At 39.1% G+C, this 27,945-nt stretch overlaps 1 protein-coding gene across 3 annotated transcripts; it reads right to left on the reverse strand.

Moving 5' to 3' along the window:
- Positions 1-5,725: 5,725 nt before the first annotated feature.
- Positions 5,726-27,928, reverse strand: ZNF184 (zinc finger protein 184). Of its 3 annotated transcripts, none has more exons than XM_010374368.1 (6): positions 27,783-27,928; positions 27,099-27,244; positions 22,650-22,717; positions 12,631-12,757; positions 12,176-12,271; positions 5,726-8,241 (listed from the first exon to the last, which is right to left on the reverse strand). In XM_010374368.1, exons 2-6 carry the CDS (start codon positions 27,103-27,105, stop codon positions 6,284-6,286), a joined length of 2,256 nt encoding a protein of 751 aa, XP_010372670.1. In that variant the 5' UTR covers positions 27,106-27,244; positions 27,783-27,928; the 3' UTR covers positions 5,726-6,283. The 3 variants fall into 3 exon arrangements, with proteins under 3 accessions (XP_010372670.1, XP_010372679.1, XP_030784622.1); XM_010374377.2 differs by having other exon boundaries at positions 27,541-27,928; XM_030928762.1 differs by lacking the exons at positions 22,650-22,717; positions 27,099-27,244; positions 27,783-27,928 and having other exon boundaries at positions 12,176-12,301; positions 12,631-12,744.
- Positions 27,929-27,945: the final 17 nt, after the last annotated feature.

Here is a 27,945-nt window from a genome sequence, read left to right on the forward strand (position 1 = left end):
CTCACAAACAGTAGGTAAAAAATGCTAGACACAAATGTATAGGGTATGATTGTTGTGGTTTGCATGTCTCCTCCAAAACTCATGTTAAAATTTAATTGCCATTGTGACGGGAATAAGAGATGGGACCTTTACAGGGTGATTAGGTTATTAGGGATCTGCCCTCATGAATGGATTAATGCTATTATTGAGAAAGTAGGTTAGTTAGCACTGAAGTTCTACCCACTTTTTCCATCTCAAGTGCTCTTGCCCTCCCTTGTCACACGATGCCTTCTGCCATGGGATGATGCAGCATGGAGGCCCTCACCATATGTTGGTGCCATGCATTGACTTCTCAGCCTCCAGGACCATGAGCCAAATAAACTTCTTTATAAATTACGTAGTCTGTGGTATTCTGTTATAGCAACAAAAAACAGACTAAAACAGAAAATTGGTAAAGGCTATTTTAATGAGGTCCTAGATGGAAATCCTTGTATACAGTTGCAAAGAACTTGGGGGAATTGTGTCTGTGTTCTAGGGCCTTATAAAGTGCAGGAATTAAGAGTGATGAACTGGGATATCTGGTGGAAGAAATATCTAAGCAGCAAAGCATTCAGACTGCTGTGTGGCTGTTTTTAACTACCTACAATGAGATGTGAGAGGAAAGAAATAAAGATGGAATTTATAATTGAAAGAGAATCAGGGCAGAAATATTTGGAAAATATACAGCCTGGCCATATAAAAACAGAAAAGTATGTTCAGGAGAGAATACTAAGTGTGTGGCTAAGTGACTTTTTACTAAGGAGATAAGCATGGATAAAAGGAAGGTGCTATTCATTAAGACAATGGGAGACAGACCATAAAGCATTTCAAATATATTCAAGTCTGCCCCTACAATCACAGGCCCAGAACTCTAAAAGGGTAAAATGATTTCAGGGGAAAGGCCCAAGGCACCCTCCATGGACTCAGTTCAGATCTGCCTCAGGTCTGCTCCCAGGGTTCCAGAGCAGCACTCTGTGGCCACCCTAGCCATGGCTCAGGTAGGCCCAGGTATGGCTTGATCCAGAAACTGCAAGCTGTAGAGCTTGGCAGTGTCCATGTGGTGCTGATGCAGCAGGCATGCACAGTGCGATAGCTGTGAAGACCTGGCTTCCTCCACCTAGATTTCAAAGGATGTTGCTGACAGTCTGGGGACCCAGGCAGAGAATTGTGCAGGGACACAGCCACTGCAGAGAGCCCCTACTAGGACAACGACAAATGGAAATGTGGGGTCAGAGTTGACACAGAGTCTCCACTAGAGCATGGAAGTAGGGCCACTCTCAGGACTCCAGAACTGTTGAGGTAACAGCATGCAACACCAACTTGAGAGAACTACATATACAAGACTCCGACCCATGACAGTTACTGCATGGACTGAGCCATTGGAGCAGGGCTGCCTGAGGGCTTGGCTTGCCCAACCCCAAACCCTAGATGTAGAACAAAGAGTCAAAGGAGATTATTCTCCCACTTTAGGACTTAATGTTGGCCAGGCACAGTGGCTCATGCCTGTAATCCCAGCATTTTGGGAGGCCAAGGCAGGTGGATTATTTGAGGTCAGGAGTTTGAGACCAGCCTGGCCAACATGGTGAAACCCTGTCTCTACTGAAAACACAAAAATTAGCTGGGCGTGGTGGCAAGTGCCTGTAATCCCAGCTACTCAGGAGGCTGAGGCAGGAGATTATGCCACTGCACTCCCCCTAGGTGATAGAGTGAGACTCCATCTCAAAAAAAAAAAAAAAAAAAAAAAAAAAAAAGGCTTAATGTTTTCCCCGCTGGGTTTTGGAAAATAGGTAACTTGTTTGATTTCACAGGCTCATGAATGGAGAGAATTTGCCTCAGGGTAAATCATGCCTTGAGTACAACCCACATCTGATTCAGATGAGACTCTGGACTTTTGAGTTGGTGCTGGAATGAGTTAAGAATTTGGGGACTTGGCCGGGCGCAGTGGCTCAAGCCTGTAATCCCAGCACTTTGGGAGGCCGAGATGGGCGGATCACGAGGTCAGGAGATCGAGACCATCCTGGCTAACATGGTAAAACCGTCTCTACTTAAAAAAAGACAAAAAACTAGCCGGGCGAGGTGGCGGGCGCCTGTAGTCCCAGCTACTTGGGAGGCTGAGGCAGGAGAATGGCGTAAACCTGGGAGGCGGAGCTTGCAGTGAGCTGAGATCTGGCCACTGCACTCCAGCCTGGGCGACAGAGGGAGACTCCTTCTCAAAAAAAAAAAAAAAAAAAAAAAAAAAAAAAAAAAAGAATTTGGGGACTACTGGGATAGAATGAATGTATTTTCTATGTGAGAAGAACATGAGTTTTGAGGGTCAGGGGCAAAATGCTATGGTTTGAATGTCTCCTCCAAAATTCATGTTGAAATTTAATTGCCATTGTGATGGTTTTAAGAGGTGGGACCTTTAAAAGGTGATTAGGTCAGCCAGGCGCAGTGGCTCACGCCTGTAATCCCAGCACTTTGGGAGGCCGAGGGGGGTGGATCACCTGAGGTCAGAAGTTCAAGACGAGTCTGGCCAACATGGTGAAACCCCTTCTCTACTATAAATACAAAAATTAGTTGGGCATGGCGGCAAGCGCCTGTAATCCCCGCTACTCGGGAGGCTGAGGCAGGAGAATCGCTTGAACCCAGGAAGCAGAGGCTGCAGTGAGCCAAGATCACGCCACTGCACTCCAGCATGGGTGACAAGAGCGAAACTCTGTCTCAAAAAAACAAACAAACAAAAGCTGATTAGGTCATAAGGGCTTTGCCCTCATGAAGGGATTAATACCATTATCACAGGAGTGACTTAGTTATCATGGGTGTCTGGCCCGTTTTTCTGTCTCACACACTTTCACCCTTTCTCAGCATGTGATGCCTTCTGCCATCAGATGATGTAGCACAAAGGCCCTCACCATATCGAATGGTTGGAATTAATACTCAGGATAATTCTTACCTTTGGGGAAGAAGAAAAAGGCTGTGATTTGAGGGGTGAAATAGCACTACTGGAATGCTAGTAGTGCTCCATTTCTTGACCTAGATGATAATTTTACAGATATATTCACTTTGCACAATTATATTTTGTGTTCTTTTCTTTTATTGAGTTAAAAAGTTCCCAAACTGAATTCTGATTCCTCATCCCCTCTGTGAATCTACTGTGTACTTGGTATTCTCTATCTCAGTACATGGCAAATCTTTTCAAGTTGCTCAGGCCAAAGTCCTTTAAGCCACCCTAACTTCTCTCTCACCTTTATAGCTAAACCATAGGCAAACCTTATCTGCTGTACATTCAAAATAGAGCCTCAGTCCAACTACTTCCCATCGTTTTGTCAACAATATCTTTGTTTAAGCCACCATTAGATCTTACCTGGACTACTAGCATTCCAACTAAATTCCATGCCTGTACTCTTAACCCTTTATAATTTATTCCCTACATTACAGCAAGTGACCCTTTTTAAACAATTCAAATCTGTGCCCAACACTCTCCAATGACTTGCCATCTCATTCTGAATAAAATACTAAATCCTTACCATAGCCAAGGAAAGTCTCGAGAAACTGCAACCCCAGCTCTCTCTGTGACCTTATCTCCTACCCTCACTCATTACAATCCAGCCAGTGTTTCTGAAACTGCCAAATGCTCCTATCTCAGGACACTTGCGGCTCCTAGTCCCTCTGCCTGGAATGTTGTCCTCTCAGATATCTACTTAGTTCATTCCTTCACTACCTCCAAGTGTGTGCTCCAATGACAAGTCATTAGAAATAAATTCCCCCCCCGCCAACCCCACATCAAGCATATGAACCCAAGAAAGGCATTTCCTAACCATTCTGTCTACAATAGCACCACCACAACCCATGATGGAAGTCTTGCCCAAGCCCTTCACCCTGCTTTATTTTCTGTTTATCACCCTTGGCATTTTACAACTTTATAATAGGATGTGAGCTCTGCAACATAATATTTTTCTTTGTCTATTTCTGAACCCCTGCAACTATAATAAATTCAGCCACCTCATAAGCACTGGCTGTGGTTGAATGATTTTTAATGAAGACTTAAATGTTTAAGGATGAGTGACTAAGTTATGTGACATTTTCTCTCTTTTCTGCTTCCCTCACAGTCATTTAGCAAAAACTACTCAAGTGGTTTAATATCTATAATCTGGCAGACATGGAATTTAGGACCTAAAAGAAAATGCTTAGTCTCTATATACCCAATCTTGGACACTGAAACATCCAAATAAATTACACATGAAGGTATTAGAACTTTTTGTTACTAGTAGACAATTCCTTGCCACATAAAGAAGTGGCTGGCTTTACTGAAAACTTCCGAGGTCTTTTTATTTCTGGGCAGTTTTTTAGCAAATCTTAAATCTGTAAGGTGGTAAATGGAATCTCTCTGTTATTTTTCTGAATTCATTACAACTTCAAGGAAAAAGTTACAACTTCTGCCAATTCTCCCCTTTATATTTTAATTTGAGGCTAAGGGTGGCGGCTACAACTGTAATACCAACACTTTGGGAGGTCAAGACAGGAGGACTGCTTGAGGCCAGGAGTTGGAGACTAGCCTGTGCAACAGAGCCAGACCCCATCTCTACAGAATTTTTAAAAAATTAGGTATGGTGACATGCACCTACGGTTCCAGCTGCTTGGGAGGCTGAGGCAGGAGCATCCTTTAAGCCCAGTTTGAGGCTGCAGTAAGCTATAATCATGCTTGGGTGACAGAGCAAGACCCTGTCTCTTAAATTTAAAAAAAAAAAAAAAAAAAAGATTTTAACTTTACTCTCTCAGTATGGTAAATATTAAGAAACTAATGTTGGTATTATACAAGATGTTTATGGCATATATGATGTGTATATTACAATCAAGAAAAAAAGATTTAAGAAATGGTTTAAAATAATTTCCTCCCTCTGCTCTTAAAATAGAGGTAAGGAGAAAAAAATGGTAAATATGTGACTTAGTTCACCAAAGTGTAGTTAGATAGACATGTCTGAGCAAAAGGAGCAACTGTAAATCCAACTGCTTTGGGAAAACAGGAATGTGGTCTGGAATAGCTAGCAGAGATGTTTTTGAGAAACACAAAAAGGAGATACAAAAACCAGGATCATGTGAACTTCTGTAATCTCACTGACTGTCAATACAAATACAAGCCAATTTTTCTTTCCAGTGTACAAATTAGAAATTTAAGAAAAAACACTGATGCCTGGGTCCTATCTCCTAAGGCAATTAAATTAGTCTCTGGAGTTGTAGGGCCTTGGCAAGATAATTTTGTAGAGTTCTCCAGGTGTTATGGACTTAATATATTCTCTCCAAATTTCTATGTTGAAAGCCTAATTTGCAATGTGATGATATTAGGAGGGGGGCCTTGGGAGGTGATTAGGTCATAAGGGTAGAGCCCTCACCAATGGGATTAGTAGTCTTATAAAGAGATATGAGAGGTTGCTCTGTCTCTGCTTAGCACCATAGAGGAACACAAGAAGAAGACAGGCGTCTGCAAACGGAAATGGGCCTTTGTCTGACACTGGATCTGCTAGGACCTTGATCTTGGACTTCCTAGCCTCTTCCAGCTTTAAACAAATTTCTATTGTTTAAGATACCTAATCTATTGTAATTTAACATAACAGCACAAATTAAGACACCAGGTGACTCCAATATGCAACCAGGGTAAAATAACACCAGTTTAAGTTGTAGAAGCGGACCTCTGTTGTGGTAAACTCCTAAAATATTAAAAACAGACTAGAAGAAGAAGAATAGTAAGTTTTAATATTCTTACTGAGTTAGGCTATTATATGCAACTGAATTGTTAATTTGAGGGTATTTTATAATTTTTTATTAGGAACCAGTTACCTAAACAATGTAAACACATTAGAGCAGGAGCATACTAGATCCCCAATCTAGTTACTGAAGCACAGATTCTATTGGCAAAACATGCATAAACATACACATTCTAGATGCAACACAGCAAAATGCTGATGTATAGTAAACCCATTCAAGAAAATATTGCAAATATTCAAAACTGATTATAAAACTCCAAACTACTTTTGAAATAATCTACTCCAAATCCTTCATTCCATAAAGGAAACTAAAGCTTAAAACAGTAGAGTTTTCTAATGCCACAAAGTGGCTTAATAACAATTGGATTAGTTCAGCCCAATGTACTTTCCATTCCATAACATGACAGTGAAAATTTAAAAGATTTCAAGCAGTTTCTAAATCCACTCTGATTCTTCAGTACTTAACAAAAGGACAAACTAAAGTAAATATATCCCCTAAATTTATGATGTTCCTGGAATTGTCATATGCCAGGATGCAGTCTCTGATGTTTGTTGAGAGCAGAGCGATATCTGAAGGATTTTCCACAATCATTACATCCAAAAGGCTTCTCTCCTGAATGAATTCTCTGGTGCTGAATGAGATATGTGCTCTGGCTAAAAGTCTTTCTGCATTCATTACAGTTATAAGGTTTCTCTCCAGTATGAGTATTCTGATGTTCAGTCAGATGAGTGCTCCGGCTAAAGGCTTTGTCACATTCATTGCACTTATAGGGCTTCTCCCCAGTGTGAATTCGTTGATGTTGAGTTAGATGGGAGCTCTGGCTAAAGGTCTTTTCACATTTATTACACTGGTAGGGTTTTTCTTCTGTGTGAGTTTTTTGATGTTGAGCAAGAGATGAACAATGTCGAAAGGCTTTACCACACTCAGCACACTCATAAGGCTTGGCTCCTGTATGAATTCTCTTATGTTGTGTAAGGTGTATGTTCTGGTTGAATGCTCTCCCACACTCATTACACTTGTAAGGTCGTTCTCCAGTATGGATTTTCCTATGCTGAATAAGGGATGAACCATAACTGAAGGTTTTCCCACATTCATGACATTGATAGGGTTTCTCTCCAGTATGAATTCTTTCATGCTTAGCAAGAGATGAACTCCGAATAAAAGCTTTCCCACATTCTTTACATTCATAAGCTTTCTCTTGAGTATGAGTTTTCTGATGCTGATTAAGGTTTGAGAGATAACTGAAAGCCTTTCCACATTCACTGCATTCAAAGGGCTTTTCTCTCGTGTGAATTCTCCGATGTTGAGTAAGCGATGAGCAGTAACTGAAGGCCTTTCCACATTCATTGCATTTGTAAGGTTTTTCTCCAGTATGAATTTTCAGGTGTTGAGCAAGGGATGACCAGTAACTAAAAGATTTTCCACATTCTGCACAATCATAGGGTTTCTCCCCAGTATGTGTTTTTTGATGCTGAGTGAGGTTTGAGTGCTGGCTGAAGGCTTTCCCACATTCATTGCATTCATACGGTTTTTCACCAGTATGAATCATATGATGACGGATAAAAGTTGAGGGTCCATTGAAGGCCTTTCCACATTCATTACATTTATAGGTTTTTTCTCCGGTATGAATTTTTTGATGTTGAGTAAGGTGTGTGCTCCTGGTGAAGGTTTTATCACATTCATCACATTTAAAAGGTTTTTCTCCTGTATGAATTTTCTGATGTTCCATAAAATGGCCTCTCTGGCTAAAGGCTTTTCCACACTCATTACAAGTATATGGCTTCTCGCCAGTATGAATTCTCTGATGCTGAACAAGATGGGTCCTCTGACTAAAGGCTTTCCCACATTCATCACATTTATATGGTTTTTCTCCAGTATGAATTCTTTGATGTTGAGTAAGAGATGGGCCCTCAATGAAGCCTTTTCCACACTGATCACATTTATATGGTTTATCTCCAGTATGAATTCTTTGATGGTTTATAAGGTTTTCACTCCGGCTGAAGGCTTTTTCACATTCATTACATTTGTAGGGTTTTTCTCCAGTATGTGTTCTCTGATGGCGAATAAGAGCTGAACAATAACTAAAAGCTTTCCCACATTCATTGCACTTACAAGATTTCTCTTTTTTAACTGGGTTTGAATTCTGTTTGATGCTTCTTTTCGTAGAGGTCTCTTCTGGAGATGGTTCTTGTGTTACAAGGTTTGAACTCACATTGATGCTTTTCCCAAATTCATTATTTACAGGGCCTTTTTCCCAACTGGGTATTGTCTTTTCAGTTAGCTTTATTTCCTTTGGCAGTGTCTGTTGGTTTGCTTGCTGCCTCTCTAAACTGCCTTCACATTCCCAACTTTCTAGCAAGTTGGAACTCCAAGAATCATCTCTTTTGTGTTTTTCCACTATTACCTCTGGAGATAGCTCTTCTTCAGAAATGTCAGGCTCTGGGGCTGACATACTATCTTCAAGTCTTGTCTCCCAGTCTAAAAGAAAAAGAAAATTCCAGTGTTCTCTGAATAGAGAAAAAATAAACTGCTATTGTGGGAATTATGATACTAAAAAATAAATCCCTTGGAAAATTCTAATGGTTTTCAAATATATAGCCATATTATTTGGGGAGAAAGTTGGAAAGAGCTAAGGAGAATTATAAATAAAATACAAAAGTGGCAAAAGAATGTCTAATTCAATTTCGTAATCTCCAAGAACCAGTTAGGAAATACATTTAAGATAATAGTTGATTAAAAAGGTGACAGCAGAGATGGCTAAGAGTAGACAGAGATGAACTGAATCTGAAGGGGTCAGTTTGAATTGGGATTCCTTGCTAATAAACAACAAAACAAAAAATGCAAGAACCACGATTTAAAGACAGAACAAACAGGAAAGATTTATTAGCTAAGACCCCATGTGTTTTAGCCTGGAACAATGAAGAAATAATCACATCATTGCTAGATATGGGAAGAATTGTAAATAGTAGAGGAAATACTTTAGCAGGGAGAAACTAACAAGTTCAAGTCTAGGCATTTTGAGAATTAAGAAAAGTAATGGAGAGCTGGACTACAGTAGTGTTTGTATAAGTGAAAGATGCCAACATCAGAATAACAAGGATGTTCAAATGTAGGATGGAAAGTATCAGCTCAAAAAAGGAAGGACAACAATAGCTAAAGCCTTAGAAAAATATGTGAAAAAGAGCAGAGGCAGAGGGAAGATCCTTGAGAATAGTCAGGGTAACAGAATTAATAAAATATACTAATGAAAGAAAGCAGTTTATCAGCAAACACACAAAACAACAGAAGAAACACAACCAGGAAAGTACATAATCAGGAAGTAAACTGTTGCCCAAAACAAGAGAGATGACAACTAAAAGAAGCAGGGTAGTCAATGCTGGCAATATCCTTAAAAAACAAAGGCTGCGTTTAAAACAGCATTTCTTCAGTTTCAATGGTATCAGAAGTTTACAGCAGACTCCAGAGGATCCTGAATCTTTCCCATATTGCAAGCCCAGTCACTATTACTACCACTACCACTATCACTGCAAGCATGAGCGGTGGGGCAGACCCCAGAGCTTCCTAGCATCCCCTCCACACCTGGCACTCTGGGTAATAGCACAGCATGTATTAGTGTAGGCAGCCTCACAGCAGTAGAATTTCTACAGGAGGGACAAGATCAAAACAATACAGGCTTTGGAAACAGCCGATTGTTCAAGAAATAAATATGTTTTCATCAACAGAAATGACACCAAGGAAGGTATGTTTGCACAGCAGGTTGCCATAAAGAACACCTCTGGAAGTACTTCACAATGAAAGATATGGAGACCGTGGAGTCTGATGCTGTTAAAGAACAGTGCATGGAAGTGGCAGATCTCCAACCCTGGTTGGAGTTCCACTCAAAGGCAACATGAAACAGACCATGGCCAATATTATCTATGTCATCATCTCCTCTACTCAATAACCAACAGAAGTACTAGAATATAAGGGGCAGGGCAAAAAATGAAGGGATGGAGAAAGTTCCCAAAGACCAGATTGAAAAATACCATCCCTATTGCAGAAACCAATTCTCCCTTTACTACACGCAAAGTCTACAGACATTGACCATAGTATTCTGACATCCCATGTGTGGAGAAGTAATCGAGGGTGTTGACAACCAGGGGACAAGAAAACAAAGTAGACCAGTGAGACAGATATATATCAGGGTTATAGATCATGATTCTGAGGGTCAAGATCATCAAGACAGCTCCGAGAAGATGGCAATGAAGAGGATAAGGGAAATTATGTAGACTAGGCCCAGGGTTAGTGGCCACCTCAATGTAGGTACTGTCACAATATCACTACCTGTAGAGATATCTACAAAACTATACATCATTTTTATAAACACAAAAGTAGCCAACTCATCAGCTAAGAATAAATCTATTCTAGATGCTGATAAAGATAGAATTGAGGGCTGATTTACCAAGACAATCATCATCAGGTCAAATTCCAGCAATAAAAAGTAACCAATAGAATGGAGCTAAATATCTCAAGTGCTTGCCTTCTGTTCACTGACCAGGTAACTGGAACTATATAAATTATCTATACAACATGGGGTGTGGGGGTTATTATTTTTGCCTAAATAAATCTTTTTGGTAAAAAGTATTTTTTGAAAAGCCTAAGTTTTTCAATACACATTTAAATGGTTTAAAACGGTTTTCTTTTTTTTTTTTTTTTTTTTTTTTGTTGAGACGGAGTCTCTCTCTGTCACCCAGGCTGGAGTGCAGTGGCCGGATCTCAGCTCACTGCAAGCTCCGCCTCCCGGGTTTACGCCATTCTCCTGCCTCAGCCTCCCGAGTAGCTGGGACTACAGGCGCCCGCCACCTCACCAGGCTAGTTTTTTGTATTTTTAGTAGAGACGGGGTTTCACCGTGTTAGCCAGGATGGTCTCGATCTCCTGACCTCGTGATCCGCCCATCTCGGCCTCCCAAAGTGCTGGGATTACAGGCTTGAGCCACCGCGCCCGGCCTAAAACGGTTTTCTATCTGGTCAAGTAAAACTTCATTTTTAGTTTGTGATAAAACTTGACAACTTGCTTTTTCCAAAAGTTAACTAACCATAAGCCCCAGTTATTAAAGTTCTTCTTTTTTTTTTAAATTAAGCTTTCTAAAGTATGTTCCATGAAACCATTCTAAGAGAAAGATTTTACAGATGTGATATGAAAAAAAGTATTCATGGTTGGAGGCAGGGTGGGGGTTGGGGAGATGTTACATTCTATGCAATCCTGTTGAACATTCATAACACGTAACTGCCTATTTAAAAAAAAAAAAATCTCTGAGTGGTACTCCAGTTAGAAACTTGCTAAAGTTTGAACATGGCACACAATTTTCCCCCATAAAGAAAAACCTCACCTACATCCCATTAACTCTAGAGACGTATCCCTTACCTAGAATGACTAGGTTTGTTTATTTTTCTAGGGTCAGATCCTTAGCTTACTTCATGCAGTTTGAAAACTGATGATTTAGAAGAAAGTTATTCATAATTTCAAAAACTGTATGATAAAGTGATAAAACCAGAAGCTAGCTAGGTGCAGTGGCTCACACCTGTAATTGCAGCACTTTGGGAGGCTGAGGGGGGTAGATTACTTGAGCCCAGGAGTTCAAGACCAGCCTGGGCAACAAGGTGAAACCCTGTCTCCACTAAAAATACAAAAATTAGCCAGGCATGGTGGCATACACCTGTAGTTCCAGCTACTCGGGAGGCTGAGTTGGGAGGATTGCTTGAGCCTGAGAGGCAGAAGCTGTAGTGAGCCAAGATTATGCCATTGCACTACAACCTGGGCAACAGAGTGAGACTTTGTCTCAAAAAAAGAAAAAAAAAAAAAAAAAGAAGCTATACATGTTACTAGGAAAGAATCAGGTGATAAAGAAATAAAGCCTGCAGGTATGCAATTCATTTTTGTTGAGTTTGGTTGGGAAAGAAAAGAGAAACTGAATGGTGGCCATAAAGATTCATATTGTGGAATAAATCTATTTGGAAATATAGGTTAGGTATTTCTATGTAAAAATACTAGGAATGGAGCCTGTAGACCCAAAATAAAAAATTGTAAGGACTGAAAAGTATGGTGATAATTATGAGATCATGGTCCTAAAGGATGTAGAAAGAGATGTAATGCAAAGTCCAGTATGAGGTGGATTTTGTAAAACGGTAGGAAGGACATCTCAAAAAGGGACATTTATAACATAGAATCTATGTTCTATAACATAGAATATATATTGCAACAATTAGTGACATAACAAAGCATAAGAAAGTCCAGAAAACAGATGCTTTCCCATTTCTCCATAGGAAATATTTTAAAGGGAAGAAAGTACATCTACACTTCAGACATAAAATCCTCTCATCAGGCTGACAGTCGGAGTTTATGATATTCATCTGCTGGCAATCCATGACTTACCTGCACAGGTACCTACTGGAATGCTTGGCTCCATGATCCATGGCTCTGTCCCTTGCTCTAACTGGGAAATCACATCAGGTTTAGAAACTTGGAGTCCTGTTCATTAGGGAAAAAAAAGAAAGAAACCTGCAGTAAGGGAAAAGTAACATATCAGAATTCAATCACCGCTTTGTCTTTAGAAGAAATGACATGTAGTAAAAACCTGATGGGAGTGGATAACATATCAACCTTCAGTGTTACCAGTTCCCAGATATGGTGGGAGTATAATTTGGGAACTGATCTGGGTTCAGGAAAATTATTATTTTGTCCTCTGCTTGCTAGGATGGTAGAAACCTTTTCAAAAACTTTAGAAATTTAGAAATTGTTGGTTACTAAACTTAAAGGCAAACTCCCTTAAGCACAAGAGAGAGCCCTTCTCCTGAACACCCCTTGATACTCAGAGAAGTTATCCTTACCTATAGAGACCAGGTGTGTATAATTTTCCAATGTCACATCTCTGAACAAATCTCTCTGGCCAGGGTCCAGCTGTTTCCATTCTTCCTGGGTAAAGTCCACTATCACATCCTTAAAAGTCACTGATTCCTGAAATACCAAACATATTTCTGCTTAGCCATAAGCCTTTACTTAGGAAAGGGGTAAAGTTAGCAATACTAACAGAAGTAAGGCAGTCTATAGGACGTCTGCAAAATAATCTTGACATTTTCTCCTTTATAAAATAAATGTAAAAACAGTGCCTCATCCATTGGGTTATTGTAAGAATTAAATAAAACATTCCAGGTGAAATGCTTAATTTAACGTCTGGCATATAATAAGTGCTCAGTCAATATGTCCATTGTTGTCCTTCATCATCATCATTACCATTATCTCTGTGTTCCAACATATGTTAAGTATTAATGGTTTAACTATTATCATCAATAATATTTTCTACTACCTACAATGTGCAAGAGCACCCAAAGGTTTTTTGAAAAAGAGAGGTGGAAAGACTTGCCCTAATACATTTCAAAAGATAAAGTAATTTAAAAATGGCCTAGTCTGGAATGAAACAAAATGAAATAAAATAGAAAATCCAGAAATAGACTCATATTTAGAAGAGTTGAAAGGCATTAAGCTGCTTTCAAATTGGTTAAAAGTTAATTAGTTAAAAGTAAGTTAAAAGTTAAATTAGTTAAGATGGATTAGTCACTAAATCGTGCCATAACAAACAACTGTCTATGAAAAAAAATTAAGGTGAGATCCTTACTTCACAACACACACAAAAATTCCTGCCAACCTAAAGATGAAATTTTAAAGAAAAAGTCAAAATAATATAGAATAAAAAACAGGAAAATATTTGTATAAGCTTGAAATCTGGAAAGTAAAATTTACATGATGGAGAGACAGGCTGATAGATACAACCACATAACAATGTAAAACATCTATAAGACATCATAAACAAAAGGCAATTTAACTAAAAAAACTTCTGCACAATAAAAAAAATCTACAGAGTTCAAGACAACCTGTAGAAGGGGCAAAAATATTTGCAAACTATTCATCTCACAAGGGACTAATATCCAGAATATACTCAAATCAACAGCAAATAAATAAATAATACCATTAAAAAGTAGATGAAGTATCTGAATAAGCATTTCTCAAAAGAAGACATATAAACACCCAAATACATGAAAAAATGCTCAACATCACTAAAGGCAAATCAAAATCATAATGAGATATCTCACTCCAGTTAGTCAAAAAGACAAAAAAAAATAACAAATGCTGGCAAGGATACACCACTGGTAGGAAGGTAAATTAGTACAACTATTATGGAAAACAGTTTGGCACTGTCTCAAAAAAACTAAATATGGAACTACCATATGATCCAGCAATCCTACTAATGGGTATTTATCAGAAGTAAAGGAAATCAGTAGACCAAAGAGACACATGCATCCCCATGTTTGCTACGGCTTTATTGACAACAGCTAAGATATAGAATCAACCTAAATGTCCATCAACAGACGAATGGATAAAGAAAATGTGGTGTATATACACAATGGAATACCATTCAGCCATTAAAAAAAAGAATAAAATCCTGTCATTAGTGGTAACATGGATGAACCTGCAGGACATTATGTTAAGTGAAATAAGCCAGACACAGAAAGATAAATATCGCATGTTATCATTCACATGTAGGAGCAAACAAAAACAAAATGAGTTCACAGAGAGTAGAACTGTGCTTACTAGAGGCTGAAAAGGGTAGTGAAAAGGGAAGGTTAGGGAAAGACTGGCTAACAGTTACAAAGTTACAGGTAGATGGAAGGAATAAGTTCCAGTGTCTATAGCACTATAGGGTGAATATGGTTAACAATAATTTCGTGTATAATTACAAGAAAATAGAAGTGAGGATTTGGAATATTCACAACACAAAGAAGTGATAAATATTCAAGGTGACGGATATGCTAATTATCCTGATTTTATCATTACACATTGTATTCACATACTAAAATATCACTCTGTATCCCATGGATATGTACAATTATTACATGTCAATTAAAAATTAAGGGGGGAAAAAAAGATCAACTACTCACAAAAATAGCAACAATAAAGGTCAACAACCCAAATAAGCAAGTCACCGTGGAAAATGTGTAACCATGAAAAGATGCTCCCCTCCCCTAAAAATATAGTTAAACAGTAAAATATCAGACTGGGTAACACTGCTGAAGTGCTCATGTATACTATGGTGGAAAGAGAACCCAAATGCAATCTATCTAGGGGGCAATCTGACAAGATCTATCAAAACTTTAATGGAAATACCATTCGATCCAGTCATCCTACTTCTAGGAATTTATTCTTCAGAAACTCTTCTAGGTACAAAGACATATGTACAATTGCCATTTCAACATCATTTGTGTGGAAGGAAAAAAAAAATCAAACTTACATGTCCATTAATAGCATAGTGGTTAAAAAATATATGGTACACCCATACTAAGACACTTTATATAGATAGTTATCAAATGAGGTATATCTATATGTACTCATTAGAAAATATGTACACAGGAGGACAGGCATTGTGGCTCACACCTGCAATCTCAACACTTTGGGAGGCCGAGATGGGAGGACTGCTTGAGCCCGAGTTCAAGACCAGCCTGCGCAACATAGTGAGACCTCGTCGGCACTAAAGATAAAAATAGAAATAAGCTGGGCGTGGTGGCACGCACCTGTAGTCCCGGCTTCTCAGGAAGCTGAGGTGGGAGCATTGCTTCCGCCCAGAAGTTCGAGGTTGCAGTGACCTATGATCATACCACTGCACTCTAGGGTACAATGCTACTTTTCTTTTTATGAATAGAAAGAAAGTTTATATGTAAATGAACAGAAAAAAATCTGAAAGAATACTCAACCAAATACTATTGGTGGGACTGGGTAGTGGGACCTACAGGCAATGCAGGGAACTTCCTGCTTTTTTTATATTGCCATGTATTTAAAACTAAGTGATAGAGCATGAACTTTGTTTAAAAAATATAAATATATTAAATCTTTAGGACTTTACCCTCTAACCATGACAAAGCAACTGGACTAGTTCTTCCAATATAAATAAAACTGAACAATATATCTGAAACAAGTGTTTTCATATTTTGAACAGCAGGCAGGACAGAAGTGATATGGAGAGAAGGGAAACACTAACATGAGCCCCAGAATCCCCTTAACTTTTTGCCTGAGGAACTGTCCAGACTGAAGAGCAGAGAGGCAGAGCTCTACCAAAGCAGTGGTCTTACTGAGCTGAGGAGACAAAGTTGAAAGTTCAGAACTACTGAAGCAAGGAATCTGCAGGATAGATACTGGAGAGGAGGGAGCTGCAGAGAAAAGGAATACCACAAATCTGGTATAAATACAATCTCCATGGTCAATGCAAAGTTACCAACATGACATAACTGAATAGAGTTGAGAAGTTATGTGCACAGCCGGCTCCCACAAACAGTTCCAGGACACTTTAGGAGCAGAACAAGTCCAGACTGTGAGGAAAGAGCATAAGCAGCAGGTCTGGTTGGCTCATTCCTTGCTAAATTCCAGGGACGCCTAGATCCTTGGTTCTGACCCTTGAACAAGCTCTGAAAACTAAACCTTTGAACACTTCCATGGTCACTAATTATTGACATAATTCTGTGTGCCTAGTCACTGATTAATGATGTTATTCTGTGTGCCCAGTGCACTGGGATAAGTTGTACCAAACTGTCAACATCGTTTAAAGAAACATGGAAATTTATGATGTGTACCAGGTACCGAGTGTGGGGTCTATACTATAGCTGGTCATATGGCAGGTAAAGGCCAACGTGATCAGCAACCTTTATGAATTTGGACTCTAAGACTCAAGCAGGATTCCCTGGGTAGACATTTCTCATGTTTCGGTGGCTCACAATAACAGAGAAAGTGCATCTGTATGATCATCACAGAGGGAGGGCTCGGAAGCCTGTACCTGATTTCTCTGGACTCTGCTTATGAATACCCTTTTCCTTCTGATCCTCTTTTGTATGCTTTGCTGTAATATTCTTTAGCCATGATTTATGCTACTGAGTCATATGAATCATTCCAACAAATCACTGAACTAAAGCATGGTCATGGGTCCCTGAAACACAGCCCTAGAGTAAGGCTACACTAGATCAGCCCTAACATTGCTTACAGTTCAAAACACAGATGTCAATAGGATCAAGCTGTGGCCAACATGGAATTAACAATAATTGGATTTACTCTCCTACATGAAATAAACAATACATTCCAGATAAAATGAAACAAAAGTTTCCAACACACTGAACCTCAGGTAACAAAGAAAAGTGATCCCTGAGAATCACGAAACAAATGATGTGAGCCCTACAATAGCTCTAGTTTACTGCCTTTAGAGTTTCCAAACACTGGTGTAGGGAGGTGGAACCCAGGAGTAGCCCAGCAGATTTCTGGAACTGAAGAGATAGAGCTGAGAGTTTGGAAAATCAAGGTGACTAGAGTTCATAGAACACAGTACTGGAGAGGAGAGAGCTACACAAAGAGAGAAGCAAGGAAAACTGCAGAGGTTCCCTCTTGAGTATTCAGAAAAGTACCAATCTGTGCATAGGTGTGATGAGACTATCTGAGGCCAGTGAAAGAATCATCTAAAAGGAGTCAAGGGACCAGTACCAGTGCTCAAAAAGGACTGGAAATACATCAGCCAAAATGGAAAACTTCATAATTCATGAGGCATTGGCTAGAATACTCAGAATGGTCCTGCCTCTATAGTCGGGAATAAACAGCCTGAGACTAAATGCTGTTCTGGGCCCACCTAACAAATCTTAAAAGGCTTGAAAGGAACACACTGTTTTCAGTAACTTAACTGTATCCCAATAAGGTTCAATAATTTTTTTTTTTTTTTTTTGAGATGGAGTTTCCCTCTGTTGCCCAGGCTGGAGTGCAGTGGCACCATCTCGGCTCACTGCAAGCTCCGCCTGCTGGGTTCACGCCATTTTCCTGTCTCAGCCTCCCGAGTAACTGGGACCACAGGCACCCACCACCACACCCGGCTAATTTTTTTGCATTTTTAGTACAGACGGGGTTTCACCATGTTAGCCAGGATGGTCTTGATCTCCTGACCTCGTGATCCGCCCACCTCGGCCTCCCAAAGTGCTGGGATTACAGGCGTGAGCCACCGTGCCTGGCCAAGAATATTTTATATGAATATAAAAAATTCAGAACCCAGTAAGGTAAAATTCAGTGTGTGGCATCCAATCAAAGACTATCAGGTGGCTGGGCACGGTGGCTCACACCTGTAATCCCAGCACTTTGGGAGGCCGAGGTGGGTGGATCACAAGGTCAGGAGTTTGAGACCAGCCTGACCAACATGGTGAAACTCCATCTCTACTAAAAATACAAAAAAATTAGCCAGGCGTGGTGGTACGCACCTGTAATCCCAGCTACTCAGGAGGCTGAGGCAGGAGAATTGCTTGAACCCAGGAGGCAAAGGTTGCAGTGAGCTGAGACTGTGCCACTGCACTCCAGCCTGGGTGACAGAGTGAGACTCTGTCTCAAAAACAAACAAACAAACAAAAATTATCAGGCAATGCAGAGAAGCAGGAAAATACAACCCATAATAAGGAGAAAAGTCGAGACTCTGTCTCAAAAACAAACAAACAAACAAAAATTATCAGGCAATGCAGAGAAGCAGGAAAATACAACCCATAATAAGGAGAAAAGTCGAGACTCTGTCTCAAAAACAAACAAACAAACAAAAATTATCAGGCAATGCCGAGAAGCAGGAAAATACAACCCATAATAAGGAGAAAAGTCAATCAATTGAAACAGTTAAAAGATAAGAACATCAAAAGTTTTTATGACTGTATTCCATAAGTTCAAAACATCAGGCAGAGATATGAAAGACATTAAAAAAAAAAAAAAAAAACCTAAATGGAACTTCTAGAGCTGAAAATGAGAATGTTTTGAGATTTAAAAAAATTCACCAGGTAGTATTAACAGAAGAGTAAGCTTTGAAGAGAGAGATTAGTAACTTCAAAGACACAGAAATCAAAGCTATTCAAAATAAAATAAAAAAATAATTTAAAAAAAAAGAGCCTTGGGGAGCTCTAGGAGAACTTTAAGTGGCCTGCTTTATGTCTAACTGGAGTACCAGGTCAGGGGGAAGGGAAAGATGAGAGGGGACCAAAAAACATTTTTGAGGAAATAACAGCTGATTATTTTCCAAACTTGATGATAACACACAAAAAAATTGCACCAAAATACGTCATAATCAAATAGCTCAAACTCAGTGATAGAAAAAAATCTTACAAGTAATCTGAGGAAAAAAGATACACAAATATAAAAAAAGATAAAAACAACAGTAACTTTTTTGTTAGAAATAATAGACACTGGAGCAACATCAAATACTGAAAAGAAGAAATCTATCACACTAGAATTAATAAACAAAGGCAAAATAAAGACTTCTTTAGACATAGAAACCTGAAAGTATTATTCATGCAGACCTACACTATAAGAAATGTTAAAGGAAGTCCGTCAACCAGGAAAAAAAAAAAAGATACCAGATGAAAATATGGTTCGACACTAAGGTTTCTCAACCTTGGCGCTATTGATATTTTGGACCAGATGATTCTCTTAGATAAGTGGGGGGGCCTGTCCTGTGTATGGAGATATCACTGGCCTCAACCCACTGGATGCTAACAGCACTCCCTACCAAGTCTTGACAATCAAAGAAGTCCCCTAACACTCCCAAATGTTGCTCCTTGGGGAGCAAAATCTCTCACAATTGTGAACCACTGATTTATAAAAACAAATAAAGAATACCAAAAATGGTCATTACACAATGAGCATTGTAATAATTATACACAATTATTTTCTTATTATTTAAATATCTTTCAAAGATAATTGGCTGCTTAAAGGAAATAACAAAGTATTATGGGATTTATAATATATGTAACAAGTAAAATATATGGCAACAATAGCATTAAAATCGCGGTGGGGGGAAAATGGAAATACACTATTCTGAGTAAAATGGACTATCACTTGAAAGCAAATGATGATTAAAACAAATATGAATCCCTAAAGCAACAAGTAAAATAGCAAAGAGTTATGGCTAATAAGCTAATGAAGGAGATAAAATAGAATCATAACATATTCAATCCAAAAGAAGGTAAGAATAGAAGGAAAAAAAGAAAAAAGACAATACAAAACAAACAGAAAACAAACAGCAAGGTAAAAGACTTATCCATATCAAGTCACATTATATTTAAATGTAACACATTACATGTAAGATAATATTGAATACAAATGGTCTAAACACCCCAAGAAGCAGAGATTTCCAGATTTGATAAAAAAACAAAAAACAAAAAAACAAAACCCGGGCGGGGTGGCTCACGCCTGTAATTCCAGCACTTTGGGAGGCCGAGGCAGGCGGATCATGAGGTCAGGAGATCAAAACCATCCTGGCTAACATGGTGAAACCCCGTCTCTACTAAAAATACAAAAAACTAGCCAGGTGTGGTGGTGGGTGCCTGTAGTCCCAGCTACTGGGGAGGCTGAGGCAGGAGAATGGCGTGAATCAGGGAGGCGGAGCTTGCAGTGAGCTGAGATCGCACCACTGCACTCCAGGCTGGGCGACAGAGCGAGACTCCATCTCAAAAAAAAAAAAAAAAGGCAAAACCCAACTACATGTTGCTTGTAAGTAACTCACTTTAAATATAAAGATACAAATAAGTTAAAAGCAAAAATATAAAAAAATATATACCATATGTCAAAGTAAATTTCAAGGCAAAAGATATTACCAGGCATTAAAAACACCGTTTCTCAACAATAAAGGAGTCAACTGATTAAGAGAACATAACAATCCTAAATGTTTATGCACCTAATAACAGAGCTTCAAAATATATGGTGCGAAAATTAGTAAAACAGCAAGGAGAAACGGACCAACCCACAACAGTCTGAGATTTCAATACCCCTTTCACAATAACTGATAAAACAAGCAGACAGGAAATCAGTAAGGATATAAAAGACTTGAACAACACTACCAACCAAGTTGACCAAACTGGTATCTGTGGTATACAGAACAAGGCCCTCCCAAAGATGTCCATGTCCTAACCCCTGAAACCTGTGAATTTGTTACCTAACATGGCAAAAGAGACTTTACAAATGTGATCAGGTTAAGGACCTTGAGTGAGGAAATTATTCTGTATTACATGGGTGAGCTTAGGGTAATCACAAGGGTCTTTATAAGAGGGAGGTAAGCGGATCAGAGTAGGAAATACAAAGATAGAAGACAAGTCAGAGTCAGAGAGAGAGACAGAGAGACAAATTTGAAGCTGCCACAGTGCTAGTTTTGAAGATACAATAAGTAGACACAATCCAAAGAACACAGCAGTCTCTAGAAGCTGGAAAAGGTTCTTCCCCTAGAACCTTCAGAAGAATGCTGTCCTGACAACCTATTTTGGACTTTTGACTTCTAAAACTGTGAGTAAATTGTGTTGTTTTATGCCATCTAAGCTTATGGCAATTAATTATAGCAGCAATAGAAAACGAATACATCTATACAACATTCTATAAAACAATAGCACAATATACATTCTTTCAAGTGCTCACTGATAGTTTACCAAGATGTACCACACTCTGGACAAAAAACCAAGTCTCCATAAATTTGAAAGGATTCAAGTCATACAAGGTATGTTCTCTGATTACGGATATTTTCACTGTCTTGATTGTGGTAATAATGGTTTCATGAATGTATGTATATCAAAACTTATAAAATTATACATTTTTAAATATGTGCACTTTACTGTCACAATATATCCCCCAATTAAATAGAAAATACCAAAAGTACTTGGGCTGAAAGTGGGAAGAACTGGTACCATTTCTTTGTTAAGAAAATTCAGTTATGGGAAAGGAATTAAGCAGGGGGAAAATTTTAAGAAGGAGGAGGGCTTGAGGTTGATTATGGCTGGTGAGCAATTGTTACCTTTTTTGTCTAAGTTCTCAATCAGTCCAGGTCACTTTTCTTCCATTAAAAATCATTAATGGTTCATAAATGGCCTACACAATAAAGCCTTCAACTTCTCATCCAGGTATTCAAGGCTTTCGTATTCTGACTTCATTGAATCATTTGTGTACCACTTGCCGTAAACCATCTCTTCCAAATTTTTCTGAATCCTGTGTAACATCTGTTAATTCTTACTTATGAACTTCCGCTTATAATCTTCTCTATACCTAGAATCCATACCTCCATCCCCACCACCTTACTTGTTCAAATATCCAAATGTCACCTATTGTTTTAGAGGCATCACAAATCAGCCATCCTCCATGAAACTCTCCTAATCCTTCCAGAGCACATACATTTTTCCATTCTCTAATATCCACATTACTCATTTCACCTTTCTTACATTTACCTGTTTTATTTTCTAGTAGTAATTTTGGCCTATTAAAGGAACAAGTTTTAGGGCCAGGCATGGTGGCTCACACCTGCAATCCCAGCACTTTGTAGTTTTGAGGCCAAGGTGGGTGGATCATGAGGTCAGGAGTTCGAGACCAGCATGGCCAGCATGATGAAACCCTGTCTATACTAAAACTACAAAATATTAGCTAGGTGTGGTGGTGCAGGCCTGTAATCCCAGCTACGCAGGAGGGTGAGGCAGGAGAATTGCTTGAACCTGGCAGGCGGAAGTTGCAGTGAGCAGAGATCGCCGCCATTGCACCCCAGCCTGGGTGACACAGAGACTCCATCTCAAAAAAAAAAAAAAAGGATCAAGTTTTGTACTTATTTTGCTCTCCCATCCCTGGAGCATAGCAAGATACTAAGCAAGAGGTAAGTGGTGAATGTATTAGTTAAAGCTGGAGAGGCAGAGCTAGGAATGTGGTTACTAGACAGGTAACAGCCCAGAATGAACTGCCAACATTGATTTTTGGATAAACAGAAAAAACAGAACAAAAAAACCACAATCACCCTCTAAAGAATAAAATGGCATTTCAAGAAACCACATCTTACCTGAAAACTGGCTGATGAGAGTAGATTATGTCCCCCTTGGAGAAGGGTGGAGTCTGGAGAGGACAGATCTAGGGGAAGAAGCAGGAGCCATATGACTTCTGTTCAGTTTAGCTATTCCCAGCAATCCATAAATTCCGTTTATTCTTCTATTTGAAAATAATAGAAACTATGCCATTTCCTTTACATTTTAGAATGCAAAAAAAAGTTACAAGGTAACTGGGGCCCTGGTACCCTCCTCAGTAGGCTCAGGAGGTAAAGCATTGCTTTATGATTCAGTTTTGTACCTAGACACTTAGAAGTCATATGTATTATATGACTCAATCTATGTTCCTTATTAAGTGAGGCAAACTATTTCTGCTGCCTTTTCTCTGCTACATATAAAATATGAAGAAATAATCTGATTACTTTCCAAAAGTCTTCATAGGCCCTTTGAAAACTTTGCTATTAATGCAAATTAAATATCACAATGACATATGCTACTTACTCTACCCACCCAACAGAATGTCTTAAATTAAATAGACATGGTCAATACTAATTGCTGGCAAGAATATAAAGCAATTAGAACTTTTTAGATTGGTATATGGAATAAATGTATCAACCACTTATGAAAACTGGTAGTTTATACTAAGCTAAACATACGACTATCCTATGACTCAGCAATTCCACTCTTGTCCTTACATCCATAAAAATGCTTATGTCCATCAAAGACTTGTACAAGGATCTTCACTGCAGATTTATTCATAATATCTCTGAACTGGAAACAACCCAAATGCCTTTCAACAGAACACAGCATAAAAAACCATTTATTTTCATACAATGGATTACTCCAAAATATAAGACAGTGCTACTAACATAATTAACAACATGGATGCATCTCATAAACATAATGTTGAGCAAAATAAGCCAGACAGAAAATAATGCATACTGTATGACTATATTTATATTAAGTTTAAAAACCAACCAAACTGATCTATAGTACTGAAAGTTAGAATAGTACTTCTGGAGGGATAACTGACTGGGCAGAGACACAAGATACTTCTGGGGCATTAGAAACATTCCATATCTTGGTTATACTAGTTTATACATACATAAAAATTTGAAAAGCTATATGCTGTATAGTATTTGTGCACTTTACTATATATAACTTATACCTTAATAAACAAAACAAAACAAACCAAAAACTTTGCTCTTGGGGGAATCCATTCAGAGTACTGGTTGACAGGAAAGCCTGATTCTCAAAATGACTCGTCTGGTAATTAATTATGTATAATTATGCAAGTCCCTCATCTTCTTTAGGCTTCAATTTTCTCATCTTTAAAAGACTAGAGGCAAACGTCTGACAAACACACCTTTCAAAATCCTCTTGAAGAGGAGATAGTGGTGAGGAAAACCAAACTAGGTACACCTGTTTCCACAAAGAAGTAAAACAAGAAAAATTTTCTCCTCTTAGAAATTTAACGTATGCAGAAAGACTAGTGAGGGAAGATGTCTCTGGATATAAAAATTTGAATGAGATTGGCTGGGCACAGTGGCTACGCCTGTAATCCCAGCACTTTGGGAGGCTGAAGTGGGCGGATCACCTGAGGTCAGGAGTTTGAGACCAGCCTGACCAACAGGGTGAAACCCCGTCTCTATTAAAAATACAAAAATTAACTGGGCATGGTGGCACGCACCTGTAATCCGTTACTCAGGAGGCTGAGGCAGGAGAACTGCTTGAACCCGGGAGGCGGAGGTTGCAGTGAGCTGAAATTACATCACTGCATTCCAGCCTGGGTGATAGAGCGAGACTCAGTCTCAAAAAAAAAATTTTTTTGAATGAGACATGAGGTATGAAGTAGAAAGACTAGCAATGCTGTAAGAGATGCTTGGTAAAAACTAAGAAAAAACAATCAAAACAGGTAAGGGTCAAGATGGATATTTACGACCACACACAGATGCATGAGATAGTGGCAATAAGCCAAGTGAATTTGCACCTGAAAAAAAAGGGAAACCCAATATTTTAGGCGTTAACCAAGGCTTGCTGGGCTGGAAGACATTAAGACCTTAAAACTATATTAACTTTAAAAAAAAATCAACTAACAGACTAAATATAAAGACAGTGGGGAACATGAAGAACAAAAAGAAAAGCTAAACAATCAAATGGAGAGAACCCAAGTAATTTCAGGGAATCTAAATTGTACCACTAAGGTGCAAGGACAATCTCTTTGGGATACAACCATTAGGATAGGTCAGTGCCATCTGATTTTAGTTCCAAGATTCAAATTCCAGAGAGAGCTAACTGGCCTAGTGTGGGTTTTATGACCAATCCTTGTTTAAAAGAGAGCTGGGTAAAATTTACGCAGAATGATCTGATATAAAGAGACAGACTAAGAGATGGATTATTGTATGTGATGCAATAATCCTGAGTGTGAAACCTGATGGAAACTGTAGATAAAACAAAAGAAAGAAAAAAAAAAACAAAAGCAGCACCATGCTGGCAACAGTATGACATAGACAGCTTAGGCAAGTGGGGGTGATGAATAATATGGAGAAAAGCAGTTTCAACTGCTTGGCTAAGTACATAAGTTTCATTTTGTAAAAAACGTATTAATCAAGAAATTCTTAATTAATGGTGTCATGCCTCAGAAAGCAGAGGAAGCAATAAAGGGAACTATTATGCTCAACTTAATTTTGACCAGTAAAGAAAAACTGTTTTGTAACAGAAGTCTTAAGAAAAAAAATGAAGATGTTATCTTGGAAGTTCTTAACAGTGAAAGAAAATGTTCTACATGCACAGACAGGTACCTAAGACTTTAGGAAAACAGAATCAAGAGAAATGTCTCAGGTAAGATGCTTTTTATTCCAAGTAACAGCAACCAACAAAACCAAAAACAGCAACAGTTACAGAAACCAACTGTGTGCCTGGCACATAGTAAATGCTCAGTATGTGTTGCAAAGATTATTACAAGGAACAGAGGCTCAGTAAAGTTAATCCTAATGATAAAATTGTGAGAAATCCCCAAAATAAAGAAAAAACAAAGGCTTTTAATGAAACTACTTTGACTGATTTAATTCTGAGAAACTTAGAATATATATTTTAAAAATCCACTGTAAAAAAGACTTGAAGGACAAAAAATTGAAGAGTAGTATGGACCAAACCTACATTATTCAAATGAATAATATGAATAATGTTAAGATTTCTAATGATATTATTTTTAACAAATGCAAAAAAAGGACTGCATGATAATAGTTAGGTTAAACCAAACTTGATTGCACAGCCATACCTAAAGAATGTAAAGACAACACCAATGCAGAGGGAAGTCTATAGGGACACGTCATAAGCCTCTGTCCTTACCCTGACCTGTTCAATGACATGTAGGAAGAAATAGAAGGAATATTCATCAAATCTGCTAGTGGCATTAAGTTGGAAAGGACAGTTAAGACACTGAATAACTAAATTAGGATTCATAATCATTCTGAAAGCCTAAAACATGTGACCAAAAAATTGAACAATCATAAATGTTAAGTCCTGACATTAAGGATAATAATAATTCCATTACACAAAAATGGTGTAAATCTAGATCACCGCAGTTTATGTAAAAAAAAATCTAAAGTTTACAGTACATCACTGATAGTTTTTAAAGCAAATGTGATCTGATGCCAAACAGCAGAAGTATAATCCGAGTCAAAGGAAGTAGTACATTATTCTTTCAGGTACTTTTCAAAGCACATCCAAAGAACTGTTTACCATTAGGTACTGCATTTTATGAAAAATGCTGACAAGCAGGAGAGTTTTCAGAGAAGAGGTCTAGATACATCACACAGACCAATCAAAAGAAGTGAGGCTATATTGCTTAGAAAAGAATTTATGAGGAGGAGTTGTAACAGCTGAATTCACGTTATCTTAAGGGCAGCAGTGTGAAATAAAGAACAGACAGTTTCCTTTTCTGTGGAGAACTCAGAAATAAGATCAACACAAAAGTTACAGGAACAAGTACATCTGTTTAATATAACAAACTAAAAAAGAAAGCCAACAAGGGAATAGTCTGCACCCAAAATGGCAAGTTTAATGCCACACTAGTTCTGGCCTAGGGTTGACAGACTGCCATCTGCCAAGGAGATTTCAAAACTGACTCTTTCATTGAAGGGATAATTACCAAGATGTCTTCTGACTTCAACATTATAATTTTAATATTTAATATTCAGAAGTCATGTGGGGATCACTGATACTCTGAATGATTATGTCTTTTCATTCCCCAATGGAATGAAAGAAAAAATAAACTCCTCCCCCAAGTATCTCTCTATAAAAAAGAATCTCTCCCTACAATGTAATTTGATTTCTTTGCTAATCCCTAAGCATACCGTTCCTTCCTTCCAGCTCTCCTGCTCTGATGTTAAGTATTTGATTCTCCAGGCATGACTGTTCTCAAGCCTCCATCACCCCGCTCTCCCCTAAGTCGACCCCACTACCTTCCATCTCAGAAGCTCATCCCGTTCCTCTGGAACTTGAATACCAGGGTTCGCCAGGCAGCGTTCCTTCAGCTGATACCCCTGTCTGGGACTCAGATGTATAGCTCCCCTTGCAGGGAGTCTGCAACACGCTGAGGTTGTCTATCCTAAAAGACACAGGATGGCGTCAGTAGCATACGTCACACAATCACACATCAGAGTCTTGCAAAGTGACCAAGAGGTCTTACACAAGAGAAGTGCCCTAAGAGAGCACTAGAGAGGCGTGTGGCACTCCGATGAACAAAAACAGAGTGGAGATCGGGTAAGCGGGTTCTGCCTCAGATCCAAAAAACCCTTGGTGCCCACCCTAGAATCTGGCCGGGGCATCCACAGACCTAGTCTGTTCCCTCTGTGCACATTTGTGACTCACACCCCTGCGAGGTTGGATAACACGAAGACACACCTGTTGCAGAGCGTTAACGCTGGAAGGTGGATAAGCAGGGCGGCCCGGCACCCGACTTCCCCTTAGGCCGGAACAAAAGAACAAAGCCCTCCAAGGGATCAGGGCGGGACCGCCCCGCACACAAGGAGGCGAGGTGCGCCCCCTTCGAGGACTCCCCAGCTTTCTCCCGCAGAGGCCTCTAAGCGCGAAACCAGAAGGGTGACGTCACGGGTCCGGAGGGCTGGCTGTTGCCATGGTGATACCTGAGCTCCCCTCCCTTTATAGCGATCCACACACTCTGATCCCGGGTCCGGAAGCGCATTGACCGCCACCAGACCTAACGCAGGGAGCCGAAGCAGCTAGACTTCCAGAGCGCCAACCTCTTTCCACGCCTACAACCGGCTTCAACGGTCACTTCCGGTCGTT

Source organism: Rhinopithecus roxellana, chromosome 4 (assembly GCF_007565055.1).
Source record: "Rhinopithecus roxellana isolate Shanxi Qingling chromosome 4, ASM756505v1, whole genome shotgun sequence".
Lineage (NCBI taxonomy): Eukaryota > Metazoa > Chordata > Mammalia > Primates > Cercopithecidae > Rhinopithecus > Rhinopithecus roxellana.

Coding starts and splice junctions, on each gene's coding strand:
- ZNF184 (XM_010374368.1), bottom strand. Junction 12,758..22,649: donor TCTCATCAGCCAGTTTTCAG/GTAAGATGTGGT, acceptor TTGGTATTTCAG/GAATCAGTGACTTTTAAGGA. Junction 8,242..12,175: donor TCCAGTAGGTACCTGTGCAG/GTAAGTCATGGA, acceptor TTTTTCTTTTAG/ACTGGGAGACAAGACTTGAA.